Source organism: Mustela nivalis, assembly GCF_964662115.1.
Source record: "Mustela nivalis genome assembly, chromosome: 13".
Lineage (NCBI taxonomy): Eukaryota > Metazoa > Chordata > Mammalia > Carnivora > Mustelidae > Mustela > Mustela nivalis.
The window spans coordinates 87,499,951-87,515,951 of NC_139032.1; the positions used below are offsets into that span (position 1 = coordinate 87,499,951).

General features: G+C 57.2%; 1 protein-coding gene across 18 annotated transcripts in view; it reads left to right on the plus strand.

The window, feature by feature from the left end:
• USP20 (ubiquitin specific peptidase 20) overlaps positions 1-16,001 on the plus strand; it is a 43,615-nt gene that overhangs the window by 25,851 nt on the left and 1,763 nt on the right. For 5 of the 18 annotated variants that reach the window (XR_014302056.1, XR_014302062.1, XM_082695981.1 and 2 more), the window contains exons 11-24: positions 1,404-1,851; positions 2,152-2,292; positions 2,577-2,692; positions 2,955-3,127; positions 3,712-3,806; positions 10,310-10,343; positions 10,544-10,589; positions 11,420-11,600; positions 11,686-11,812; positions 12,410-12,579; positions 12,671-12,752; positions 13,608-13,773; positions 14,614-14,722; positions 15,668-15,739. Coding sequence is in view for 6 of the 18 variants with exons in the window: in XM_082695981.1 (XP_082552107.1) it covers positions 1,404-1,851; positions 2,152-2,292; positions 2,577-2,692; positions 2,955-3,127; positions 3,712-3,806; positions 10,310-10,343; positions 10,544-10,589; positions 11,420-11,600; positions 11,686-11,812; positions 12,410-12,579; positions 12,671-12,752; positions 13,608-13,773; positions 14,614-14,722; positions 15,668-15,739 (1,960 nt within the window). In the remaining 12 variants the exon portion in view is untranslated. Of the gene's footprint in view, positions 1-1,403; positions 1,852-2,151; positions 2,293-2,576; positions 2,693-2,954; positions 3,128-3,711; positions 3,807-10,309; positions 10,344-10,543; positions 10,590-11,419; positions 11,601-11,685; positions 11,813-12,409; positions 12,753-13,607; positions 13,774-14,613; positions 14,723-15,667; positions 15,740-16,001 lie in introns of all 18 variants that reach the window. The other 13 variants (XR_014302058.1, XR_014302063.1, XR_014302066.1 and 10 more) reach the window with 5 other exon arrangements.

Sequence of the window (16,001 nt, forward strand, 5' to 3'; positions counted from 1 at the left end):
AGCACAGAGTGGCAGGGCAGGACTCAGGCAGAGCTGAACCATGGCCCAGGCTCTCTATGAGGGCCCTAAGGAGCAGGGCTGCTGCTAAACACCCACCTGGACTCCAGAAGCATCCTTGTCTCTGGTTCTTAGATATAGCACAGGGAACATTCCTGAGTCTGAAACATGGGCGCGGCTGTGGGCCTCTGTTAATGACCACGGACTGACCACAGATTTTAGCAACAAACACATACCTGTGTTAAAAGGAAGAACCAGAGAGAAAAGTAGATGGTGTACTGGGGCCTGTTTCTTAAAAGAAACTTCTAGGCCTCTGACACAGGACCCACGAATCCTCTCTACTCCCTTATGCAGGATAAGCTAGTGGTTAATTACTCTAATTACTCTGATCTTCACGTTCAGCACTTTGCTGAGGAAATCCACCCAGAGCCTCCCTTCCGTCTCCCAGGACCGAGAGGAAGAGGCCCTTGTCTTCATGCCCGTGACGGAGGGCTGGGGGGGCTTGGCACCGTGTCGGCCAGTGGGGGTCGGGGGCACTGCTGCCGATGCCAGGCGCCATGAGGGGCATGTCGTTGAACCCCGTGGCCCAGCATGGCACCTGGCCCCCCCGGCTGTTGGAGACCAGCCGCCACCACTGTGTTCGGGCCTCCTGCAGCACCTGGGGCTCCGGCGCTCGGCTGGGCCCCGTGGTCAGGGAGCCGCGCTGCCCGGGCTCTCTGGTCAGTTGGGTGACCTGGTCAGAGGCCAGAATCAAAGCTGTGACTCGACGCCCAGCCAGCCTGAAGGGGCGGCTTAGACACGTCGTGCCCACATCTCTGGGAGGGGCCATCCGGCCTCCGGAGCCTGTGCCCTACCCCAGGCCGCAGTGGCAAGGGAAGGGGGTGCCTGAGGGGCCTGGTGGGCGGACGGGGAGGGCGGGGAGACCCAGAGGACAGCTGGAGGTGCGGGCGGCTGGCGTCACCCCCACAAGAGTCAGCTGAGCCCTCACGTGCACCGGCGTCTTAGGGGGCCCCTTCCTGCTTCCACAGGCTCCCTGCCGTCCCTGGAGTCCCCTCCTGTGGGGAGCGAGGTGACTTTCGAGGCTGAAAGTGACCCCTCCGCTCTCCCGCACTGAGCTGGCGGCAGGAGCTGGGGCGTCCCACGGACCTGCTGGGGGGCGGGGGGTGCGGCTCGGCCACCTCGCGGCCGTGTGGTGGGAGGGGAGGCTCGGGCTGCTGTGTCCGCCTTAGGACGGGGATGGATGGAACTGCCACAGAGGCTGTTAGGGCCGCTCCGTAGGTCTCTAGCGGGCGTTGTGAGGGCCCGAGAGATGGATCCGCTGCTGTCCCCGCCCCCAGAAGCAGCGGGGCGCTGGCAGCAGGGTCCTCCGCCCTGGAAAGCCCTGTTGATGCAGCCGCTGCTTCCAGGACACCCAGGAGTTCCTGCGCTGCTTGATGGACCAGCTCCACGAGGAGCTCAAGGAACCGGAGGTGGCGGCTGCGACGGTGCTGGCCGAGGCACAGGACTCAGACTCGAGCGATACGGATGAGAAGCGGGAGGGTGACCGGAGCCCGTCAGAGGACGAGTTCCTGTCCTGCGACTCGAGCAGTGACCGGGGTGAGGGTGACGGGCAGGTTCGCGGCGGGGCCAGCTCGCAGGCCGAGGCGGAGCTGCTGATCCCCGACGAAGCGGGCCGCGCCATCTCCGAGAAGGAGCGCATGAAGGACCGCAAGTTCTCCTGGGGCCAGCAGCGCGCCACCTCCGAGCAGGTGGACGAGGACGCCGACGTGGACACGGCCATGGCCGCCCTTGACGACCAGCCGTCGGAGGCCCAGCCGCCGTCGCCGGGCTCCTCCAGCCCCTGCCGGACCCCAGGTGCCAGACAGCCACTCGGTCCAGCGTCTCCTGCACGCCTGTAGCAGGCCGGACCCGCTCCGACCCGGGGTGTGGCTCAGCCTGCCCTGTCATGTCAGTAAGAGGGGCCGCCCCGCACCCCCATGACACTGGAGGACAGGTGTCCTGCAGGTTGGGTTGGGGGCCGGGGTGGGCAGAGGGCAGAGGACATATAGTGGGCCTCGGGCCCTGGAAGATGCCAGTGGGTCCTCTTCCTGGCCGGGCTGTGGAGCCGACGTGCCCCCCACCGCAGCCCAGCAGCGGCCCCCTCTCTGCCCTCAGAGCCAGACAACGAGGCCCACATGCACAGCTCGTCCCGCCCCTGCAGCCCCGCGCACCACCACGAGGGCCACGCCAAGCTGGCCGGCAGCCCTCCCCGCTCGAGCCCCGTGAGGATGGGGCCCTCGTACGTGCTCAAAAAAGGTTGGCAGGACTGGGCAGAGAGGGGGTCTGCGGGGCACCCACACGTGCAGCTGGGGCTGGGCATGCGGGGTGTCTGAGCAGCGGCGCCTCCCAGCCCCCCTCTAATGCCATAGGGGTGCGGGGGTTGCCCCTCTTACTGACATGACCGAGGCCCTGGGAGGGAACTGCCTATCCCACCACGTGACGCACACAGGACCCCGAGTCCCGGCCCAGCAAGCCCCAGTGCTGCCCCTTGCCCCAGACAGGCTGGTGGGGCTGGGCCTAGTCCCGTGCTATGCCCCCAGCCCAGGTGTTGAGCGCCGGCAGCCGCAGGCGGAAGGAGCAGCCCTACCGCAGCGTCATCTCCGACATCTTCAACGGCTCCATCCTCAGCCTCGTGCAGTGCCTCACCTGTGACCGGGTGAGCCCTGGGAGTGGAGAGCCAGGGCCCAGCCTTCAGGGGCCTGGTGGTCCCCCCTCGGGGCTTCTCCACCTGATGGCCCCTGCCTTTCTGGAAGGGGGAGGGCTCTGGTTGCCTGGTGCCAGGGTCCAGGGGACGGGGAGCAGACACTCTGTCCTCTACCTGCCATCGGGTGGCTGGGGTTCAGGCTGCAGATTCTGCTTGGTCTGGGCAGGGCGGAGCCCCGGAAGGTGGAAACCCAGGCTGACCTTCAACCCCACAGGTCTCCACCACAGTGGAGACGTTCCAGGACCTGTCATTGCCCATTCCTGGCAAGGAGGACCTGGCCAAGCTGCACTCGGCCATCTACCAGAACGTGCCGGCCAAGCCGGGCGCCTGTGGGGACAGCTATGCCGCCCAGGGCTGGCTCGCCTTCATCGTGGAGTATATCCGGAGGTACACCTGTCTTCCCACCTTCCCGCCTTCGGCAGACCCGAGACTGCCCTGGACCTGGCAGGCAACAGACCGTGAACAGCAAAGTTCAGGCATTTGCAGGGCCAAGTTCAGGCATTTGGAAGGCACCCACAGCTGGATGTGCAGCTGTTTCCTGAGGGGGCAGTGGGGACTTCCTCAGCCACCCTGGGATGGCCTGGGTTGGGTCTGAAGGCAGGTAAGGACAGGGAGTCAGCAGGCGGCAGCTAGAAGGGAGGGCGGCAGCTGGAGAGGGGCCTGGCCCAGTGGGGGGAGCAGTGGGCAGCTCTCGGGAGCCCCCACTGTGTGCCACGAGGCCCTCTTTACAAGTACGTGATGTCAGGGTCCCATCTACCTGGAGGACGGGCCAGTGTGACCAAGGTCCCTTCACAGGTGGGAAGACGAGGCTCGGGGGGAGGTGGTGTCCCTCTCCCGGGGCCACTGGGCTGCTGGTCCCAGGTGTTCATCCCACCCACCCGGCCAAGATGCATCCCTGGGCCCCAAGTGACCAGGTCTTAGTCTTGCCTGGGCCCTGGCGGCACCCCACCACCCCCATTCTGTCTCCCTAGGTTTGTGGTATCCTGTACCCCCAGCTGGTTTTGGGGGCCGGTCATCACCCTGGAGGACTGCCTTGCTGCTTTCTTTGCCGCCGATGAGCTGAAGGGTGAGTGGAGTGGGCTCGGCCGGGGAGGGGGTTGCTGGGTGAGCTCGCGGCTGCTTTCTGGAACTCACTGTCAGTGACACCCACCTCCGCCTTTCCACATCCCTCCGCCCCACCCCACAGGCCCCCATCAGTCAGGCCGGGCCGGGGCCTGCGTGTCCTCCCAGCCCCACTGCCTAGAGCGCTCTTAGGGCTTTGCCTCTCTTGCTTCTGCTTACCAGTTTGTTGGGCAGAAACAATACGTGCTTTAATTTTGCATTTCCTCGGTTACCAATAGTTTGGGGCAGTTTTTGTAAGTGGTTTGACTATTTTTTATTTCCTATTTTGAAATTTCCCAATCCTGTCCTTCTCCCATTTTTCTGTCGCGTGGTTGGCAGGTTAACAAACCTTTGGGAAAGCTCTTCTGAAAATTAAAATTAATTGTGGCAAAATATACATGACCTAAAATGCACCATCTTAACCATTTTGAGGTGTAAAGTTCAGTAGTGTTGACTATGTTCACGCTGTAGTACAGTCCCTCTCCAGAACTTTCTCATTCTGCAAAATGGACACTCTCTACCCCAAGACAGCAACTCTCTGTTCTCCCCTCCCCCGCCGCTGGCGCCCATCCTTGTACTTCCTGTCTCTGAACTTAACAGCTCTCAGGACCTCATCTAAGTCAGCTCATATGGTGTTTGTCTTTTTGTGACCGGCCTATTTCACTCAACGTGACATCCTCTGGGTTCATCCGTGTTGTAGCAGGTGTCAGGATCTCCTTCCTTTTTAAAAAGATTTTATTTGGGGCGCCTGGGTGGCTCAGTGGGTTAGGCCGCTGCCTTCGGCTCAGGTCATGATCTCAGGGTCCTGGGATCGAGTCCCGCATCGGGCTCTCTGCTCAGCAGGGAGCCTGCTTCCCTCTCTCTCTCTCTCTCTCTGCCTGCCTCTCCATCTACTTGTGATTTCTCTCTGTCAAATAAATAAATAAAATCTTTAAAAAAAAAATAAAATAAAAAATAAAAAATAAAAAGATTTTATTTATTTATTTGACAGAGAGTGAATGAGCAAGAGAGAGAGAGAGCACAAGCCGGGGGAGGAGCAAAGGGAGAGGGACAAGCAGACTCCCCTCTGAGCAGGGAGCCCAACGTGGGGCTTGATCCTGGGACTCTGGGATCATGAGCTGAGTCGAAGGGAGATGCTTAACCGACTGTGCCACCCAGATGCCAGGAATCTCCTCCTCCTCCTCCTTCTACTACTACTATTATTACTACCACCACTACTACTAATTTTTCTACTACTACTACTACTACTATTACTACTACTACTTCTTTTTAAATTTTTATTTATTTATTTGACAAGCAGGGGGAGCAGCAGGGAGAGGGAGAAGGAGAAGCAGGCTCCCCACTGAGCAGGGAGCCCATGTGGGATTCGATCCCAGGACCCTGCGATCATGACCTGAGATGAAGGCAGACGCTTAACTGACTGAGCCACCCAGGCAGCACTCTCCTTTTTTAAAGCTGTGTCGTATTCCACTGATAGACCACGTGTTATCTATCCATTCATCTCTAGTGGACACATGGGTTGCGTCTGCCTTTTGGCTATTGTGAATATTGCTGCAACCAGCATGGCTGTGCACCTGTCTCTTCTAGACTGCTTTCATCTCCTTGGGATACATACCCAGCAGTGGGATTGCTGGAGCATACGGCTGTCCTATTTTTCATTTTTTTTTTTTTTAAGATTCTATTTATTTATTGGACAGAGAGAAAGAGACAGCGAGTGAAGGAACTCAAGCAGTGGGAGTGGAGAGGGAGAAACAGGCTTCTGGCTGAGCAGCGAGCCCGATGCGGGGCTGGATCTCAGGACCTTGGGATCATGACCTGAGCCGAAGGCAGATGCTTCACCAACTGAGCCACCCAGGCGCCCCCTATTTTTAATTTTTTGAGGAACTTCCATGCTGTGTTCCTTGATGGCGTGCCAATTTCCATTCCCACTAGTAGTGCACAAGTTCCCTGTTCTCCACATCCTTGCCAACACCTGTTACCTCATTTAAAAAAAAAATTTTTAATTATAGCTATTCTAAAACAGGTGTGGGGTAGTATTTCGTCGCAGTTCCAATTTGCATGTCCCTGGTGATGAGTTTTGTTGAGCATCTTTTCATGTACGTGTTGGCCATCTGTTTGTCTTTGGGAAAATGTCTCTCCAGGTCCTCTGCCACTTTTTGAACGGATTATCTGGGGGGGGTTGTTTGTTTTGCTCTTTTTTTTTTTTTTATAAAGGTTTTTATTTATTTATTTGACAGAAATCACAAGTAGATGGAGAGGCAGGCAGAGAGAGACAGAGGGAAGCAGGCTCCCTGCCGAGCAGAGAGCCCGATGCGGGACTCGATCCCAGGACCCTGAGATCATGACCTGAGCCGAAGGCAGTGGCTTAACCCACTGAGCCACCCAGGCGCCCCTGTTTGTTTTGCTCTTGAATTGAATGAATTCGTTACATATTCTGAATATTAACTCTTTATCTGACACATGGTTTCTCAATATTTTTTCCTGTTCTGTAGGTTGCTGCTTTATTTTGCAAATTGTTTCTTTTGTTCAGAACTTTTTAGCTTGATGTGCTCCCACTGGTTTATTTTTGGTCTTGTTGCTTTTGGTGTTCTATCCACAACTGCGTTGCCAAGACCAATGTCAAAGAGCATTTTCCTATGTTTTCTTCTAGACTTGTATGGTTTCGGGTCTTCTGTTTAAGCCTTTAATCCATTTCAGGGTATGAGACAAGGGTCCGGTTTCATTCCTCTGCCTGTGAATGTCCAGTGTTCTCAACACCGTTTACTGAATGACTCTCTTTCCCTCCCGTTGAATATTCTTGGCTCCCTCGTCAAATAGCGGTTGCCCATAGAGACTCACGGGTTTATTTCTGGGCTCTCAATTCTGTTCCTTGGTCTGTGTGTCTGTTGCTTTGCCAGTACCATACTGTGCTAATGACTGTCGTTTTGTAGCGTAGTTTGCAGTCAGGAAATGTGGTGTCTCCAGCTTTGTTCTTGCTCAGGATTATTTTGGCCGTTTGGGATCTTTTGTAGTTCCGTATGAATTTTAGGATTATTTTCTACTTCCGTGGACAGTGTCACTGGACTTCTGGCAGGGATTACATGGACTCTACAGATGGCTTTGGGTGGACAGTATTTGTCGTTCTCACCCATGAATGCGGGATCTTCTCACTTAGTTTGGTCTTTATGTAGGAACAGCTCTGTCCTTGTCCCATCACCCTGACTCCTGGTGCCAGATGTGTGGTGGTTTTCCCATACCAAGCAGCTATGTGACACCTGCTGGGTACTGAGAATTCAACTCAGTTGTGGTACTGCTACCTGGAGACAGCATCAGATCCCACAGGTCAAGGACTCAGTCCTATAAGACTTCCCCTCCCCAAGAGCCCATCACAAGTCCTGCTTGTCATCTGTGCTGACTGACCGGCTATAGATCAAAGGTTCCAACCCCTCCTTCTTGGGTTGGATAAATTTGCTAGAGCCCTTACTTACTAGGTGACTGGTTTATTGTAAAAGGCTGTAGCTTAGGAACAGCCAGGTGGAAGAGATGCACAGGGCAGGGTATGTGAGAAGGGGTATGGAGTTTCCACAGCCTCTGAACTCCTACTTTCCCTTGGTCTCCATGCATCCACCAGCTCTGAAGGACTCCCAACCCCATGCCATTGGGATTTTATGGAGGCTTCCTTGCGTACGTGTGATCAGTTATGAACTCCTCTCTGTAGAACACCAGTGTGGCTGAAATTTCCCAACTTCTAATCATGGCTTGGTCTTTCTGGTGACCAGCCCTGATTCTGGAACCATCCAGAGTCATCTTGTTATTTATTTTTTTAAAGATTTTATTTATTTATTTTTTTTATGTTAGAGGGAGAGAGAGTGAGTATACATGTGAGTAGGGGGACAAACAGAGGGAGAGGAAGAGAATCTCAAGCAGACTCCATGCTGAGCACAGAGCCCAATGTGGGGCTCGATCTCATGACCCTAAGATCACGACCTGAGCCGAAACCAAGAGTCAGAGGCTTAACTGACTGAGCCACCCAGGTGCCCCAGAGTCACCTCATTAGAACAAAAGTCGCCATCATTACCTAGGAAATTCCAGGGGACTTAGGAATCCTGTGGCAGGAAGCAGGGTCAGAGAGCAAATGCCAGAACAAATGATGCTCCCAGTGCTCTTAGTACTTAGGAAAGTACAAGGACTTCAGGGGCTCTGAGCCAGGAACCTTGGACTGTATTTTCTGTCATGGATTCGTCCTAACAGTTTTTTTGTGGAATCTTAGGTTTCCTACGTTCTCTTTTCCTATTCGGATGTCTTTTATTTCTTTTTCTTGCCTAATTGCTCTGGCTAAGACTTCTAATACTGGGTTGAGTAGGTGTGGTAAGAGGCAGCACCCTTCTGTTGTGCCCGATTTCCGGGGAAAAACTTCTAGCTTTTCACCGTTGAGGATGTTATTAGCTGTGGACTTGTCTTAGATGGCCTCTGTTATGTTGAGGTATGTTCCCTCTACACCCAATTTGTTGAGAGCTCTTATCATGAAAGGGTGTTGAAATCTGTCAAGTGATTTTTCTCTGTTGAGAGGATCATTTGATTTTTATCCTTTACTCAATGAATGTAGAGTATCATGTATATTGATTTGTGTATGATAAACCATACCTACCTTCCACATTCAAATTCCATTTAAACATGGTGTGTGATCCTTTTAATACAATGTTGAATTTGGTTTGCTAGAATATTACCGAGAAGTTTCCATCTATATTCATCAGGGATATCGGCCGGTCATTTTCTTTTCTTATCATGTGCTTATCTCACTATGATATCAGAGTGCTACTGGCCTCCTAAAGTGAGTTTGAGAGTACCCCCCCGCCCCGGCTCAGTTTTTTGGAAATGTTTGAGAAGGATTAGTGTTAATTCTTTTTTTAAATGTTTGATAAAATTCACCAGCAAAACCATCTGGTCCTGGACTTTTATTTATTGGGCAGTTTTATGTTTGTTTTTTATTACTGTTTCCATCTCCTTCCTCATGATTGGTCTATTCAGATCTTTTCTGTCTTCGTGATTCAATCTTGGCAGGTTGTATGTTTCTAGGGATGTTCCCATTTCTTCTAGGCTGTCCAGCTTGTTCGTGTACAGTTTACTCTGTCGTGCCTTTTATGATCCTTTGTGTTTCTGTGGCGTCAGTTCCAAGAGTCCTCTTCCATTTACAATTTACTTGTCTTCTCTCTTTCTCTCTCTGCTAACCTAACTAAAAGTTTTTCAATTTTATCTTTTCTGAAAATCAACTCTTAGTTTCACTGATTATTTTCCTGTTCTTTTCTTTTTTTTTTTTTTAAAGATTTTATTTATTTATTTGTCAGAGAGAGAGACAGCGAGCACAGGCAGACAGAGTGGCAGGCAGAGTCAGAGGGAGAAGCAGGTTCCCCGCAGAGCAAGGAGCCCGATGTGGGACTCGATCCCAGGACACTGGGATCATGACCTGAGCCGAAGGCAGCGGCTTAACCCACTGAGCCACCCAGGCGCCCTCCTGTTCTTTTCTTCATCTCACTTTCACTTACGTCTGCTGTAATCTCTCTCATTTCCTGCCTCCTGCCAAGTTGGTCCTGAGTTTGTCTTTCATTGTCTAATTCCCTGAGGTATAGTCTGGTTGTTCATTTGAGATCTTTTTTCTTAGTGTAATTTATTGCTATGAAATTCCCTCTTACAACTGCTTTTGCTGCACCCCATATATGCTAGTACATTGTGGTTTCATTGTCATTTGTCTTGAGATACGTCCTGAGTTCCCTTTTGATTTTTTTCTTCGACTTGTCGGTTGTTGACGTGTGTGTTGTTTGTGAATTTTTTAGTTATCTTCCTGCTCATTGTTTCTAGTTTTATACCGCTGTGGTTGGAAATACACTCATCTTCCCAAATTCATTAAGGCTTGCTTTGTGGCCCAGCTCCTGGAGCTATCCTGGAGAATGTTCTGTGGGCACTTGAGAATGTGCATTCCGGTGCTGTTGGATGGAATGTTCTGTATATGTCTGTTAGGTCTTTTTGGCCTGTAGTCATTCAGGTCTAGTTCCCTTAGTCATTTTCTGCCTGGATGATCTGCCCAGTGTTGAAAGTAGGATATTAAAGTGTTAAGTATTATTGTCCTGCTGACTCTTTCTCCCTTCCATTTACAATTTACTTGTTGGGTTAATGTTCTTTTGAAATATCTAGGTGCTGTGGCGTTGGCTGCATATCACCCTTTGCCACTGTACAGTGACCCTCTTTGTCTCTTTGGCCGATTTTGACGGAAAATCTGTTGTATGTGATGTCGGTAGACGCACCTCTGCTCTGTTGGTTTCTGTCCGCTGGGAGTGTCTTTCGTCCCTCTCTCTCAGCCCGTGTGCCCTGAGAGCTGAAGCGAGTCTCTTGCAGGCGGCGTATCGGGTTGTGTCCCGTAAGTATAGATTGTTAGGTCCACCTCGGCTCCCACGTCCTGTCGCCACTCACCGTTGTCTGCATTTCCTGCCCTAGGTGACAACATGTACAGCTGTGAACGGTGTAAAAAGTAAGTGTGTGTGCTCTGGGCTTTCTCCCCAAATTCCCGTTCTGACCCCTCGGTCTGTCTGTGTCCCACGTGCTTCCCCGGTTCCTTCAGAGAGTTTGATCCAGACCTCACAGAAGTGACCGCGGGGGGAGGGTGCTCACTGGGCCCCTCTGTCCCCACACCGGGACACTCACTGCTTCTCCCCTGTTCCTCCCTGCCAGGTTGCGGAATGGGGTGAAGTACTGTAAAGTCTTGCGGCTGCCTGAGGTGAGTGGAGAAGCCTCCCGCCTGCTCTCTCTGCTGCTGACTGACGTGCGGTGGCGCAGTGGGTCACCCTGTATCCCAGGGAGCCTGAGCTGAAGAGGCCTGGGACAGGGGGGTGTCTGCTGCTCTGTCCGAGAGAACTGCTGGGACCCTCTGTCAGCTCCCCCATGCTCTGCAGGTGTGGGGCAGAGGGTGCCACCTGGAGGAGGGCTGGTGTGTGGGGAGGGACAGGGCCACCACGCTGTCTGCGCTGGGGAAGGCCTTTCTGAGGAAGAGGGTCACGTGAGCCCTGAGCACGGGGGCTGGCGTCAGCCTTGTGGAGGGAGAGCTGGGAAGGAGCAGGTGGGCAGAGTGTGGAGGCAGGAGTGGGCTTGGCCAAGCCCAGGAAGGGCCGTGTGGCCAGAGCACAGAGGAGTGTGGCCCGGGAGGCAGGTTCTGGAAGCCCGCGTGGAAAAAAACTGTGGTCAGGGTTCTGACGGTCAGCTTCTTTCACGGACCAGTGCTGCCCTCGGGGACTGTTTTGGCTGCCCGCGCTGTCTCCATGGCCCTGCCGTCTCGTGTGCCTTGGTCAGGGGACAGGCCACGGGCCAACTCGGCTCCCATGTGGAGCTCTTCCGTGTGTCCAGGCGCTCAGTAGGCGGGAGCCCTCAGCCAGCCTGGGCCTCTGGAAGGCTCTTGGCGTTCGGTTTCTTGTGTTCGCCTGGAGGGCGAGCCCTGAGTGGGTCAAACAGTGGCCAGTGGGTGTCCCAGAGCCCGGCCCCAAGCCCCCTCCTGGTCACAGGGCTCAGGGCATCCCTGCCTGGAGTGACCGCCGCCTCCTCCCTGCCTTCCAGATCCTGTGCATCCACCTGAAGCGCTTCCGGCACGAGGTCATGTACTCGTTCAAGATCAGCAGCCACGTCACCTTCCCCCTCGAGGGACTTGACCTGCGTCCGTTCCTTGCTAAGGAGTGCAAGTCCCAGATCACAACCTACGACCTCCTCTCGGTCATCTGCCACCATGGCACAGCAGGCAGTGAGTCAGCCCCCTCCCCTCCCCACATCACCCCTGTCCCTGTCCCCCAGGGTGTCTGTGACCAGCCTGCCCCTCCCGCCACTAGGTGGCCACTACATCGCCTACTGCCAGAATGTGATCAACGGGCAGTGGTACGAATTTGACGACCAGTATGTCACCGAGGTCCACGAGACGGTGGTGCAGAACGCTGAGGCCTATGTGCTCTTCTACCGGTAGGTCCCCTGGCAGCTGTCACAGTGGGGCGTGGTCCAGCTCAAGGACAGATGGGTGGCCTGTGAGCCTGGGATGGCCAGCCCCTGTGCTCTGGGGCTTTGCTCCAGGTGCTTTTGGAGGGAGGTGGAACCTGGAAGGTTCTAGGCTCTAGGCAGTGAGGGTGTCAGGTTGTAAGAAAGAACCTTCTGGCCGTGGGGAAAGCAGGGAACCCAAGAAGTTGAGTTTGGGTCTTCCGTGGTGCTCCCATGGAGCCATCGTGGCCAGCACTCGGGCCAGGGCAGTGGGGCCTCTGAGAGGCTGCCGGCCTGCTACGGGGTTTGGGGGTGGGGAGGGCAGTGGTTGGTGGCTGCGGACACACCCCTGGCAGGGAGCCCAGACACAGCTGCTCCTAATTCCCCTGCCCCACCCCTTCCACCCCTGCCCCACACCTGCCCCCACACCTGCTCCACCCCTGCCGTAACCCTACCCCACCCCTGCACCATCCCTGCTCTACCCTTATCCGCCCCTGCTCTGCCCACCCCGCCCCACCCCTGTTCTGCCCACCCTGCACCACCCCGGAACGACCCTGCCGCCCCCCTGCCCCGGCCCTGCGGCAGGAAGAGCAGCGAGGAGGCGGTGCGGGAGCGGCAGCAGGTCGTGTCCCTGGCTGCCATGCGGGAGCCCAGCCTGCTGCGGTTCTACGTGTCCCGGGAATGGCTCAACAAGTTCAACACGTTTGCCGAGCCTGGGCCCATCACCAATCACACGTTCCTCTGCTCCCACGGAGGTGAGGGGGCCTCCTCCGGGACCGGGGCGTGGGGGGTGCGGGGGGCAGCCGGCCGAGCCCCCGGCACTCCCTCCCTGCGCCTCCTCCACAGGCATCCCGCCACACAAGTACCACTACATCGACGACCTGGTGGTGATCCTGCCCCAGAACGTGTGGGAGCACCTGTACAACAGGTAGGGCGCTGCCGGTGCAACGGGGGGGGGGCCCGGGGAACAAAGGCCACCGTGGGCCCACGCTGCCCAGAAGCAGCCGTCAGCCTCCCTTGCACAAGCCCGCGGGGAAGACGCTTGGGGGCGCCTGTCAGACCCTGACTGTTGGGAGGGAGGGAGACCGGCTCCTGCGTGGCCCGCGGGTCCCTCTCACGGAGAGACCCCGGGGCACTGGCTCCAGCCGCCCGGCTCGGGTGGCCTGGGCTTCCAGGTTCAAGTCCCTCAGGGCCAGAACGGGGCTCTCCCATTGCGGACGCCTGGGCCCGGGTCACCGTGCAGATGGGCAGGCAGGAGGTGAGCCCCCGGCCGCCCCCCAGACAGGCTTTGCCAACCGCTGGCAGGTCGGGTGCAAAAACTCAGCCTGGAGGGAGGCAGGTGGGTCAGGGTGCCACAGGGAAGTGTGTCCCCATATCCTGTGGGAATCCGCTCTCCTGCCTGCAGAGGGACCAGCTTCTGCCTCCCTCTGACATTGTCCCCAGGGTCTGGCCAGGTGGGCCACGGGCCTCAGCAGCTCCTGCCTGGTAGCCAAGAGGGAAAGCAAGATTGTTAGTCTGCCCTTCAGCCTGTAAACATAGCTCTGCGACACGCCCGCCCTGGGGCAAGTGGCCACCGGGCTCCGTGGGCCTGCTGACACTCAGGTCCCCCTGCCAGTCTGAGGGCGACAGGAAAGTCAACCGGCCATGGTCTGTTGACCAGGGCGCTCAGGGCTGCTCCGCGGCTGGGCCAGGGAGACATCAGGGAGCGCCCCGGGAGCAGGAGAAAGCTGCCAGGTAGAGGGCAGTCCTGGTTCTCTGGTATGTTCTGAGACTCTCCCTTCAGGGTGCGCTCGCTCGCTCTCGCTCTCTCTCTCTCTCTCTGCCCTTCCTCCGGGCGCAGATTCGGGGGCGGCCCTGCCGTGAACCATCTGTACGTGTGCTCCGTCTGCCAGGTGGAGACCGAGGCGCTGGCCAAGCGCAGGCGGACGGAGATCGACACGTTCATTAAGGTGCGCATGGTCAGGGGCATGGGGAGGGCCGGGGGGCCTCTGTGGGGGACAGGTGGGGAGCTGGGGACTGAGGAGCCCTGCGGGGTTGGGCTCCGCGTGGAAGACCTGTCCCGTGGGAGCACAGAGCGGCCCGACACTGAAGGCTTTGCTGGCAGGAGGGCCAGGTTGCGGAGGCTCAGGTCCATCCGCTGGGTGAGCTGCTGAGCCGCCGTGGAAAGGACAGAGAGCCCTGCCGCTCGGGGCTGGGTGACTGCTGCGGGGACTGTCCTGTGCGTGAAAGGACAGTTAGCGTCCCTGGCCCCCACATGCCAGTGACGGCAAAAATCACGTCCACACGTTGGCCGTGTCCCTTGGGGGGCAGATCTCCCCGCTAGTGAGAACCGTGGGGCTGTACAGAGTGACGTGGAAAGGTGCATTCAGTGAAAACAAGTGGCGAAATGGCCAGTGGAAGCAGGTGTGTGTGTGTGTGTGTGTGACCTGGGGCTGCTGGGGACAGGGTGACTGGGGACCACCGCCCCTCCGGAGTGGAGCGTGGGTAAAAGACAGTAAGGGACGCTGAGCTTTGTGCCCAGGAGAAGCCGACATGTCAGGAGAGTTAACGGAAGAAGTCAGTGCCTTCCGTTAAATGGGGGGGGGGGGGGGCTCGGCCTGGGACCTCAGCTGAAGAAATTCAGTGTCCCCTGCAGACGCCGGGGGGTGGGGCCGCGGCCGAGCGCTCGCCGAGCTTGTCTGGGAGCTCCCCAGTTTTCTACCTAGAGTGTCCGGGGTTTTCTAAGACGTGGGGAGGGCGGGGGACAGGGCGGGTCGGCAGGGTGCTGACCCTCCCCTCCCTCGGTGCAGCTGAACAAAGCCTTCCAGGCCGAGGAGTCCCCTGGCGTCATCTACTGCATCAGCATGCAGTGGTTCCGGGAGTGGGAGGCCTTTGTCAAGGGCAAGGGCAAGGACGACGGTGAGTGTAGCATGGCCTGGCCCGGCCCCCCGCACAGGTGTTCTCCCTGCCCCGGGCGGGGGGGGGGGAGGGGGGCTTCTTGCTGCGGTAGGACTGGCGTGGTCTTACTTGTCCCTTCCCTCGCATCCTGTCCCCACGGGTGCTTTTCCCTCCTGCCGGGCACTTTTTTTTGGGGGTTTGCTTGCCCTAAAAAAAGATTTTAGTGGCTAGATGGCTTCAGGCTCTTGGGAAAGAAGAACGTGGATACGGTGTCCTCTGACCGCTCACTTTCCAGAGCTGGAACCAGGCAGCCTCCCAGAAGCCTCCACAGGCCCCAGCGAGAAACGGCTGAGCCCGAGCTCTGGCCTGCCCACGGCACACCCTCCCACCCTCGAGCCCCACACACGGGCTCCCAGACTAGCGCTTGGGGCCTGGCCGGGCCAGCAGCAGGCCAACATGGGCCTTTCGGGGCCTAAGCACCAGTCAGGCCTCAGGGCGAGGGGAGGGGCCCGGGGGCTCCCTGGTGTCGGTGTCGGGCCGGGCCTATGCTCCAGAGTTGCAGCCCGCCCTCAGGCCCCAGCTTTGCTTTCTGCTGGCTCTTCCTGGGGCACTTTCTCCCCGGCCTCTGGAAACAGCTCTCAAGTCACGTGGTTGCCGAGGATGCTGCGTGATTTAGGGAATGGTGCTCAGCGAGGGTCTAAAGTCCCAGAAATCCCCGGGATGCCTTAGGTCCCTTCCGGCTCTGCTGCTTTGATGGCCGAGCATTCGGCGCCCGGCCCGTGCCCCCGTGAGCACGTCACCCAGCCCCTGTGGGCCCCAGACAGCCTCTCCGGGGTCATGGGGTCGGAGTCACGCTTTGAGAATGACTTCTGCCTGCAGAGAGGTGGAGGGCCATGGCGGGGGCAGGTGGGTTTCCCGCTGCCGCAGAGGCTCCGAGGCGCTGAGCCTGAGCTGGGTCTGTTCCAGAACCCCCCGGGCCCATCGACAACAGCAGGATCGCACAGGTCAAAGGAAGCGGCCACATCCAGCTGAAGCAGGGTGAGTCTCGCCGCCTCCAGCCCTGGCCTCCCCACGGTCCCTCCTGGCTGCTGGTCACAGTCCCACTGGAAGCCCCCGCCTGTCCTACCCAGGCCCTGTGCCAGCCTCTGCCTGCCCTATGCGGGCACCCCATACCCTGGGAAACGGGTGGCAGCCAGAGATGTGCCTTCCGGGGTCCTTGGAGAAGCGACGTCCCTTGGAGCGTCCCGAGGTTGCTCTGGAAGAGCTTTGCACGGGAGCGCACGGAGCTCCTAGAGCCCCC